Source organism: Oncorhynchus clarkii, chromosome 19 (assembly GCF_045791955.1).
Source record: "Oncorhynchus clarkii lewisi isolate Uvic-CL-2024 chromosome 19, UVic_Ocla_1.0, whole genome shotgun sequence".
In the NCBI taxonomy this organism is placed as follows: domain Eukaryota; kingdom Metazoa; phylum Chordata; class Actinopteri; order Salmoniformes; family Salmonidae; genus Oncorhynchus; species Oncorhynchus clarkii.
In genome coordinates, this window is record NC_092165.1 from 38,647,808 (window position 1) to 38,658,740 (window position 10,933).

Sequence of the window (10,933 nt, forward strand, 5' to 3'; positions counted from 1 at the left end):
TGTTGGAAAAAGTACCCAATTGTAATACTTGAATAAAAGTAAAGATACCTTAATAGAAAATGACTCAAGTGAAAGTCACCCAGTAAAATACTACTTGAGTAAAAGTCTAAAAGTATTTGATTTTAAATACACTATACTATCAAAAGTAAATGTATTGCTAAAATATACTTAAGTATCAAACATAAAAGTCAAAATAATTTCAAATTCCTTATATTAAGCAAACCAGACAACACCATTTTCTTGTTTTTTTTAAATTTACGGATAGCCAGGGGCACACTCCAGCACTCAGACATAATTTACAAACAAAGCAGGTGTGAATTGGACACATTTCCTGTTCTGCTAAGCATTCAAAATGTAAGTACTTTTGGGTGTCAGGGAAAATATATGGAGTAAAAAGTACATTGTTTTCTTTAGGAATGTAGTCAAGTAAAAGTAGTCAAAAATCTAAATAGTAAAGTACAGATACCCCAAAACACTACTTAAGTAGTACTTTAAAGTATTTTTACTTAAGTACTTTACACCCCTGGTTTTTACCAGTAGCCTGGAGTCCCTAGTTATTACATCTAAACAAAATACATTTTGGGTGGGATTCTAAAAAGGCTCCAATTGTTTAAAAAACATTTTATTTTTTTATTTTTTTTTACAGTCACTGAGATTATTATTATTATTTTCTTAATGTAAAATAGGCTACTTTGATGCATAGCCTATAGCAAGGGTACTCAACTCTTACCATACGAGGTGCGGAGCTTGCTGGTTTTCTGTTCTACCTGATAATTAATTGCACACACCTGGTGTAACAGGTCTAAATCAGTCCCTGGTTAGAGGGGAACACCGAAAAAATGCAGTGGAACTGGCTTCGAGGTCGAGTTGAGTTTGAGGGACCTATAGGCTATAGATCAAGGAACCAAGCGAGCTTCATTGCCTACACAACCAGTGCTTGATTTGTGCAGGAGCTCACTGGAGCTGAGGACTGGCACCTAAAATGTTCTACTGCTTGAGCTCCTGTTCCTCTTGTAAAATATTAGGTCGAAAGTATTGTGGAGCTCCTGCACCTAAATATAAAACGTACTGGTACCCAAAATGAGTACCGGCACCTATTTCATTCCAAGTCAAGCACTTCACACAACACTGCACCCACGGTTTTGGAAGGAATGATATGGCGTGTTACAATTTTCATGTGGCACTGCCCCTTTTGTGATGTAAAACAACATTTCAACACTGCGTTACGCTCCGTTGGCTCCGTTTGCATATTCTGTGTAGACCCCTTTAGCCCAGGGCTTTGGAATACAAGTGTGAATCCTTAGCCCAGGGCTGAAGCTTAGCCCAATATCCCTAGGTGAACAAATGTTTGTGTGAACACAGGATAAGATAGCCCAGGGCCAGCCTTAGCCTGGGGCTAAGAACAATGCAGTGTGAAAAGGCCTTTAGTGGCACACTGAGGATCAAGTGGCGACCAGGAGTTCTACATCTCAGGAAGTTCCGTCACATTTGCAACCCTCCCATCTTTCTTCCTTCACCATGTCCTTGTCACTCATTTCATTTCTCTGTCGAGTGATTCTTATTTCTGCACAGAGTAACAGCATCTTAGATACGATTGGTTGAAGTATAAGGAAGGAAGTCTTAGCAGGGAGTCTCTTGTCTCAGTAGTAGGCAATGCGCTTTGCCCTCCCTTCACACTTCTCCTCACTTTTGTATTGCTGTGTGCCAATGTCTCCCTGACCTTTCTGTGCCCTTTAACCTTGGACCTTTCACTGCTCTTCCTCCCCTCAGGGTCAGTATTGACCCGGCCAAACGGCAGACGGCCAAATCAGGGCCTGCCATCCCTTCTTCCCAGGGAGCAAAGACTCTTAGTAAGTCTTCTGTCCACTCATCTCTCCTCTTCTCTTTTCCCCTTCCTCTTCCTCGTCATCCTGGCATTATCGGCCTGTGATCATGTCATTTTTTTCTTACTCTCTTTTCATGTATCCGTAAAAAATACACGCTTTTCAAGAGCGGAAGATATAGAAAGTTATAGGAAGTCGCAGATGGAGACCTAAAGTAAGGGATCATTTCAACCCTTATGTCCCCACAAGAGTTAGGCTCAACTTTGTACGTCAGAGTTCTGTGTGGAGAGAACAAACTCATATACAACATGGTTACATGGTCACATTCCCTTCTCTCTAGAATGTGTATGTGACACTCCCAGCCCCAGATACAGTCTCAGTACTTCTCTTGTTCCTCATCCCACTGGCTAGAGGCGTCTATCTTGCCCACTAACTAAACCCTCCAGGAATCAAACTTTCTCTACCCTCCTGTAGACTCATTTCAGAGCTAGTCTGCATGTCTGCAGCACAAAACTCATTAGGGTCTGTGGACATGGTATGCAGTCCGACAATGACCCTGTAACTGCTTGCCTAATTGTCTTTCAAGCCAACCCCCTCTCCTCTAAATATAACCAGTGTCACATAGAGGGAAGAAACATGGGACATGTTAGAGGATGTCTAGAGGACCTCTGTCCTGCTGTCTGTCAACCTCGAGAATAGACTGCATGAGAGCTCCCACAACAGCCCCAGTCTGCATGCACTGACCCTAATACACAATGTGTGTATTAGACGTGTGGGTGTGTGGACTGTAGTTCCACTGTATGGTTTTGTTTTTGTCTTGTTTGGGTGAATCTCGTCATGTCAACAAACGTATCCAAGCTGTCATACGTCACTCAACACATTTCCATTCCTGTATCCCCTTGCTCTATGTGGTCTGTTGAAGCACTTTTTGTTAGTTTGAACACCGGCGAGACTGATCAGTGTGACCAGTTCAAAGTCTCTTGTCCCATTGATTCTGCACAGGGTTCATGTCAACACTTCCATATTGAGGTTATAGTTATTTGGTGGTGGCTTTCTTGTTTCTAAATACTTCTACACCAATGTGGATGCTACCATGATTACAATGAGTCGAAAGTTAGACGCACAAATATCAAATATATTTTTGAGTCTATAACTTTCTAACTCATTATTCATGCAGGATTATCCGTATTCATGGTAGCATCCACATGAATGTAGAAGTGTTTAAAAACGTATTCTTATTTACAATAAAAGTGACTCCAAAATGACACACAATACATTATTTACAATTCATTTCTATTGGGTACAAAATCATCTGAAACACAACCAAAACAAACACCAAATGCATCCAACAAATGTATAGAGTCGAGCTTTGCGTGTTGTGAATTTGGGAACAATGAACTATTTACTACTTTAACATAAATAAGTGAATTTGTTCCATTACTTTTAGTCCCCGATAATGGGGTGGGGGGACTATGTACAAAACGTGCTGTAATTCTAAACGGTTCACCCGATATGGATGAAAATACCTTCAAATTAGTCATTGTGTCATTTCAAATCCAAAGTGCTGGAGTACAGAGAGCCAAAACAACAAATGTGTCAATGTCCCAATACTTTTGGAGCTCACTGTATGTTATCTCTCATCCTTGAAATGACAAAATACTCTCTTTGGAAGTCCACATGTGTTTTTTCTCTTTTTCCTAATCTTGCTCTGCTTCCTCTACAACTGTCAGAGTCTCAACCGAGTTTGAGAGAAACGGGAGATTTGAGGGCTCAAGGTGAGGTGTATGTTGTTGCTTTCGCAACCTGATATTTCTGTGACAGGCTTGATATCACTTCACTCCCAGCTCTGTTCTCCATTCTGTCAGTCAACCAGTAGTCCCATCTCCCTCACCTTTTCCCCATGGAAGTGGTCTCTGTATGTGATGAAGGGTGTGGTTATTGTATTTCATTGTGGTTTCCTCATTGAGTGTTGTGCTCCTAGTGTGCTGCATGACCATCTGTTTACTGTATGCTTTGCTAATTTGAGCAACTTTGCATTGTTTTGTCTATTCATGATGCAGAGCCATAAACATGACAAAGACTAAACCTAGGGGAAAATGCAGAGCTTTAGATAATTCAACTTCTTTTTCTCCCTCTTATCAGTCGCAATGTACCTGGGGATCAGAAAGGGGAAAGTAAAGACCGTAAACCCCGCTCCCTCAGATTCACTTGGAGTATGAGGACCACCAGCTCCATGGAGCCTTGCGACATCATGGAAGAGATACGCAAGGTGCTCAACGCCAACAACTGCGATTATGAACAGCAAGAGTGTTTCCTGCTGCTCTGTGTCCATGGTGATGGACATGCTGAGAACCTTGTCCAATGGGAGATGGAGGTTTGCAAGCTGCCCCGCCTCTCCCTCAATGGCGTGAGATTCAAGAGGATATCAGGCTCATCCATCACTTTTAAAAACATTGCATCCAAAGTTGCCAACGAGTTAAAGCTATGAACGAAAGGGCAAAACTGTCTGAAAAGTATTTAAGCTGTACAATGATTAAAGTAGCAGTTCTCTTTTTTCTCCACAAAATACAGTATGTATTGAATGATAAAATGCCAAAAGCATTCCGCTATACAATAATCACTGAATTACTAATAGCTACAGTATATATTCTGGTCATGTTAGACCATAACAAATTGAATATAGTTGGTCATGCTGTGAAAATGGACAAAGCTATGTTATTTATTTCATTAAAGTTTCCCTTGTTTTCAGTGTAAATAATGTAGCTTACTTTCAAGACAGCTACACATCGTTATACTCAGTTTGATTTATATTGTTTGATTTTAGGTGGAATTTATGTAAATGTTCATTAGGTAAGAACACCTGTGTCAATAAAATTGTCAACTTGACTCAGTATATTTTAGTTCTAAATGAGGATGTGCAACATCACAAATGGGGAAAGAAATAGAATCAAACATGGAAGAAAGTTTTTATTTTCAGATGTCCTCTTTCAATGAGTGTCTTGTAAGAGAGTAAGTGCTGTTTATTACAGAGTGCATTCCAGGATGTCATTCAGATGACAAGGGGGAGGCAATCAAGAGTGTCACTTCTGGGCAGGCATGAGGTCATCAATAGACTGTCCCTTCTCCAGCTTCTTCTCCATCTCAACCAGCAGCTTGACACCGTCCACAACCATTTGCACCAGCTCCACCTCAGAGAAGCCCAGGCGGTCTGCGTTGGAGATGTCGAAGGTGCCACCCACAGCTGCGGTGTCCACCCCACCTGGAATGGAGACAACGTCAGAAGATGGACTGAACAGCTACAACACTCAGAAATTACAGCTTTAACGCTAGAACTACCGCCTTAATGTGCTTGTAAGTTACCCTGAGCAACAGTGAACAAACAAAAGTAGATATCTGGTTCTGTGATGGATAAATGTTTTACCGGTTCCACGTTTCTGGAGCCTTAGCCTCTTGAGCACTTCCTCAAATTTGGCATGCTTGCTCATGTTGGGGATCTTGACGTGGACTCCAGCACGTAGCCCTGTGCCCAGGTTGGATGGGCAGGTGAGAACGTAGCCCAAGTGCTCATTCCACATGAATGAAGTGCCCTTATCTTTAAACAGGGTTTCAATCTGAGGAAAAGAGACAATGTCAAATTTTAACAAGGAAAGTAATACAAACACCATCGATTGATCATTGCAGCATGTTTTTACACAGCATTTTTAATATGGCAACAGCAAATTATCCTTATTTAAATTCTCAAAACCTTGAAGGTATTCCTCAGATATTCACTCACCTTTGTGAGGCCAGTGCAGAAACGGTTGAACACCTCCTTCATGTTGCCACCCTTCTGCATGGAGATGACACGCAGGTGGTCCTCCTCATTGACCCAGACCAGAAAGGTCTTGGTATCATTGTGCCTTGACCGATTAGAATAAATAGATGTTATATGGTCCTCTTACAAGGTCATGGACAATGGCTTATGCCACCACCAGCGTATAAACTATTATGAACATTTGCCCTCTGACTTAGCAGAGATTAAGGTACATCTAGTTAGAGGGCATTTGAGAATTTACCATTACCCTTCTAGCAGTCATTTACTTGAATAAAGTAAGGTTGGAGAAGTGAGAAAGTAAGAGACTGGTGAGTTAGAACAAAACCACATTCTAATACCTTTGAGGAAACCTAGAAGTGTGAGAATGAAAAACCCTGTCCTCTCACCAGATACCCCTGCCATCAGGCCAGTCCCGGGCCATGCCAGAGGCCAGCAGCAGAGGAGACACAGGCTTGTCAAACAGAAAGTGGTCATCAATTAGCTGCTGCTGCTCAGCATCTGTCATGTTCTTCAGGGCATAGTACTTCCCCTTCAGGTCACCAGACAGGGAGTCCAGAGCTGCAGAGGAACAAAATCAGATATGTCAGATACATTGGCTCTGCATGAGCTTACTGGATGAGTGAATGTGCAGTCTTCATTACATGACTTTCAATCTGGTTGTGTTACAACCAGAAATTACCTCAAGGAAGAAAGTATCAATTCAATGTATATAAATATGTCCAGACAGTGATCTGCAGTCTAAAGCAGAGGTCTCCAACATTTCCTTGTCCAGGGACCCAGATCATGTTAACAAAATGTGTTTCTTTCCCCCCATGCCTTGTCATCCGGTGAATAATAATGGAAAGGACAAGTATAATCAACATTTTAAAATGAATAGGTTTGGTAGATGTTATTATTTTGACTTCCCCACATTATAATTGGAAGTGTCAACTAACATTAGCTAGAAAGGTAACTCCAACTAGGGCTGTGACAACTGACATTTGGGTAACGATTGTCATGCAATTGACCATAGATAGTAATAATTGTCATTTTTGTTTACGCGTTTTGAGCTTGAATGCATCATTTAGACATACATAAATGCAGAAGACACATTTCAGTTGTACAACTGATTAGGTATCCCCCTTTCAAATACAACGTAAGCTTACCCAAGTCATACAACACAGCTTTGGTGACACTCCTTTCTCAAAAACAAATGTCTGACAAATTAGAACTTTTGGAAATGAATTAGGTCAACTATATATCCACACTTGTATATAAAGTTGGAACCCCCCCCCCTTCTCCTAAAATGTATATATTAAGACTATACGATAATTGTGCCAGCTCTACGCCAAACACGGTCGCTATTAGCAACTGTTTAAACAAAGGTTAGCCATGTGCAAGATGATTTCCAATTCAAGAACGCTTACTAGCAGCCAGCATCACTTGCCATGGGGAAAAAAAGCACCTGTGATTACCAGTCAAAGCCTATGTCAGATACTCCATTGAATGCAATTTGCACTATTAGGAGTTCAGAAATAAAGTTATTAGAGAGATGATTTACCTCTTTTCCATTGTAGGTATGTAATTCAAAATGGGTCTAGTCTTGTTGCTAGTCAAATTCATAAAAACATTGAATAGTTCCCCACTTTTTTTTATACATTTTAATATTTTCACAGAAATCCTGCACTACCTCTGTGGAAATATAGATAAGTTTACAAATATGTTTTAAATAAATACTCCTGGTCTATGATTACCCTTGGTCTGAAGTCATCTTTTGTCAGTAACAGACATAAATTCACATAGTTCACCACTAGAGGGGACCCTCAACACAGTAATGTTGCAAGAGGGAACTGGCATCATTCTAGGCTGGCATCCACTCAGAGTCCCAGACCCTACTACAGTACTGGATTGAAAATCTCTGCACCGCTCCACCCCACAGTTCAAACACAATTCTAGTTCATCTGTCTACAATTCTACCATGCATCCCAACCCCTCAAGACATTGTTTCTACACTTCCCATCTTCGCAATTTATTGGGTAAAAACATTTAGAAAATATGTTCAGTCCAACTTGATAGACTTCTGGGTGGGTTGAGGTAAGTACCTTCGACTGACATTTTCTCAACACCCCTTCGCTCTCCACGGCTGCAGTGTGGGGGCAGGCAGAACCCACGGATGCTCCTGCCTGTTCGGACACGGGAGCTAATGACATAGTTGGGGTCCAGGTCATCTCCACCCTGTAAAAAAAATAAATGAAAACAAAGTTATCCTAGAGTTACCTGTAACTTGATAACACTGGTCTAGTTTCCTGCAGGGTACACAGTTGAACATTTGCCTTATACCACAGTCAACCAGGTACCCATTTAGAGGGCAGTACCTTCAGGTTGTCTGGGTTGAGGTCAGTCTTGTGCTTGTCTGTAGGCTTGTATCCTCCATGTCTGTCCTCAATGATGGGATCCAGCAGCTCCTTGAAGACCTCGTACGTCTCCTCATCTCCAGCCACACATCCCACAGTCATGATGAAGGGATGGCCTGGGGTAAAAACAAACAGGGGAGTCAATTAGGAGACAAATTGTAGAGCATGACAAACATTAACAACCTCAATAAATAATAGTTAGCATTTCATCAAAAGTGGAGTCACACTCAAGATGGGTTCGTTTTACCAGGATTATCAATCCCCGTCTGAATGACACCATCTATGGTGAAGCCGTTGGGGGTGGCACGGTCTCTGAGTTTGGTGTACATGTCCTGGGTTAAGACCTTGGCCATGTGGTTGTTGTGCTGGCTTAGGTCAGGGAACTCCTCCTCGGGTGACAGCCTCTTGATGGTCAGTTTAGCCATTTTATCATTGCTGAACAATAACACACACATTCTACAGGGTAAGCCACCTGCTATGCTTAAATGCATTTGGACTATCTACTCAGCGCCTCAGTTCTCCTCAAAAAGGGTTGGACTATACCATTTTAGTTCATATGGAGTCAGATTTGTCACTTATTGCAGTGACAATCGATGATAGTGTCTGTATTGATACATTATTATGGTATGCTAGACCAACAAGCATTATTCCCAGCAGAATTTGAAAGGCTACCTGAAACAAATCATTGAACCATTGCGCTTTGGGCATTTGGTATGGATGCAGGCCAATGGAATACACACATCCTTCCTATTGATTACAGACTCATATAGAGTTATATAATCCATCAACAAGGTCACTGTGCAGAACAAAAGTGTATGAGCGCCTCCCTAGAGTGTGATACTGGATCAGAGATGGAAACTCCAGTGAGTCAGACTCGAGTCACAAAGAAAGACTTGCGACTTGACTTAGACTCATGATCAATTGACTTGACCTCTAGATGAGACTCGTGAACAATGCAAGTCAGTACTGGGATAAGTTTGTTGTGCATTCTGTCAGATAACATTGAACAGGCGACATTGTAACAGAAAGTAGTTTGATACAGAGGGCTGAAAAGTGTTCTAGAACATCTGCGTGCCACAAAAAAATATGCAGACAAGGACGAATCTATTTCAATGGGAGAATAGTAGTTACTCATATTTGCACTTTTGATTGAGCGGACATTGTGTATGCTATTGCTATGTAGCTAAACGACAGGAACAAGCAAACGTTATTCTTAAGTAAAGCTTGTTAAAACAAGCAAGTGAACTAGCGTGTATCATAGTATGTTAAATCATGTAATTTAAATATGCTGTAAATTATATGACAGTGTTTGGTAACTAACTTTAAATGTATTTAATTGTCCCCAAAAATTTAGGAAATAATTGACAAGGTTTATAGACCTATGCCGTTCTGTACCATCACTCATTCATATCTTTATGTATGTATCTTTATGTACATATTCTTTATCCCTTTACACTTGTGTGTATAAGGTAGTAGTTTTGGAATTGTTAGGTTAGATTACTCGGTTATTACTGCATTGTCGGAACTAGAAGCACAAGCATTTCGCTACACTCGCATTAACATCTGCTAACCATGTGTATGTGACAAATACATTTGATTTGATAACCCACAGCAGGCAGAAAGTCCCTGTTGGCAATGGCTTGACCTTTACCTCAAAGACTTGTGAACATCTCTGTACTGGACGCCCTCACTAAACGCACTTTGAAGAGGCAGAACACGTGGCTTGATGTTTGAACGCTGCATGGGTCTTTACCTGGGTTATCAATCCCGGTTTGAATGACATCATCCAATGTAAATCCACTGGGCGTTTGTTTGCTCCTTAGACGCTCGTAGATGGCAGGAGTCAAGATCTTGGCCATATGATTGTTGTGCTGGCTGAGATCTGGGTACTCCTCACTAGAAGCATACTTCAGCTTTAGCACGTTGTGGGTGTTTCCGAAAGGCATGGCTGATCCCTGGACGCAACACGGAGTGGAGGAAAAACGGGTGAATGTGAGCTTGAAAATAGTACAACATAACTGTCAAATAGTTGTTTTTTATTATGCGACTGCATGGATCAATATGCGCATTGTGTAGTAAGCGAATGCACCGAAAGACAGTCACGATTATATAGGCTAGAGGAAAATGTCGACAGAAAGTTGCTAAATAAAAAAGATCCCTTTGCTCTAGAGGCGGAGTGATGGAATGCAAGTCAAATGCGAAAGATTGCGCAGCAGTGTCATTCCAAGCCAAGTAACTATTTCACAGAGCTCTAGTCTAGAGTGGTATTTTGCTTGTTAAATCCAAGTCGTTCAGAACAATAAATTAGAGTAGGCTATGCGAGATAACAGGTGCGGCACACTAGACTAGAGCAAGATCATCAACACAACGAGGTCTCCTGCTCGATCACGGCTACAGATATTACTTTATTTGCGTTGTCTATTATCGATATTTCCCCGAAATATGTAAAAATATATGAATGATATCCTTTTAAATCTAGCCTCTGCTAAAAAGTATTTGCTAATGAGTCACTAATGTGCAGATTGGGGTTAAAAAGACTGATGCCATTCTGATCATCCTCGAGTGAGTAGAAATAGGGGTCCTACCTGCTGCCGAGGCTGGTCACTACTACTACTAGGGGAAGACACAAAGATCCCTATTTTTCCGACCGTGACGCGCAATCACCAAAGTTATTTGGTTCTCCAGTAGAAGAAAATGGTCTTGGAGATGGTTCTTTATAGTAGGCGAACTCGGCTCCCATTGGTCAGTGTTTGTATTCCATTCATTCTATTGGTCGAACACTAGGCTATACTCCGAGTTGATATTGACGTAAAAATAAGGAATCCCTCTCGACTGCGCCCACAAAACAAACGTTCTTTCCAATTGACCCCCAATTTAAAACAGGCAACTTCGTAGTATATTTA

General features: G+C 41.2%; 2 protein-coding genes across 14 annotated transcripts in view; one reads left to right on the plus strand and one right to left on the minus strand.

Annotated features, from left to right (window-relative positions):
* Positions 1 to 4,714, plus strand: part of LOC139375150 (MAP/microtubule affinity-regulating kinase 3-like) — a 30,419-nt gene extending 25,705 nt beyond the window's left edge. For 3 of the 12 annotated variants that reach the window (XM_071116660.1, XM_071116661.1, XM_071116663.1), the window contains 3 exons: positions 1,771 to 1,850; positions 3,554 to 3,598; positions 3,966 to 4,267. In XM_071116660.1, coding sequence (XP_070972761.1) covers positions 1,771 to 1,850; positions 3,554 to 3,598; positions 3,966 to 4,042 — 202 coding nt within the window. In that variant the 3' untranslated portion in view covers positions 4,043 to 4,267. Of the gene's footprint in view, positions 1 to 1,770; positions 1,851 to 3,553; positions 3,599 to 3,965 lie in introns of all 12 variants that reach the window. The other 9 variants (XM_071116652.1, XM_071116655.1, XM_071116653.1 and 6 more) reach the window with 5 other exon arrangements.
* A 61-nt stretch (positions 4,715 to 4,775) lies between these two features.
* Positions 4,776 to 10,770, minus strand: LOC139375153 (creatine kinase, brain a). Of its 2 annotated transcripts, none has more exons than XM_071116667.1 (8): positions 10,616 to 10,718; positions 9,784 to 9,985; positions 7,992 to 8,146; positions 7,719 to 7,851; positions 6,024 to 6,195; positions 5,599 to 5,722; positions 5,245 to 5,434; positions 4,776 to 5,082 (listed from the first exon to the last, which is right to left on the minus strand). In XM_071116667.1, exons 2-8 carry the CDS (start codon positions 9,974 to 9,976, stop codon positions 4,904 to 4,906), a joined length of 1,146 nt encoding a protein of 381 aa, XP_070972768.1. In that variant the 5' UTR covers positions 9,977 to 9,985; positions 10,616 to 10,718; the 3' UTR covers positions 4,776 to 4,903. The 2 variants fall into 2 exon arrangements, with proteins under 2 accessions (XP_070972768.1, XP_070972769.1); XM_071116668.1 differs by having other exon boundaries at positions 4,778 to 5,082; positions 10,687 to 10,770.
* Positions 10,771 to 10,933: the final 163 nt, after the last annotated feature.

Coding starts and splice junctions, on each gene's coding strand:
- LOC139375153 (XM_071116668.1), bottom strand. CDS start 10,770: ATGGGAGCCGAGTTCGCCTACTATAAAGAACCATCTCCAAGACCATTT. Junction 9,986..10,686: donor CAAATAACTTTGGTGATTGC/GCGTCACGGTCG, acceptor TGTTGCGTCCAG/GGATCAGCCATGCCTTTCGG. Junction 8,147..9,783: donor AACCGGGATTGATAACCCAG/GTAAAGACCCAT, acceptor TTTTTACCCCAG/GCCATCCCTTCATCATGACT.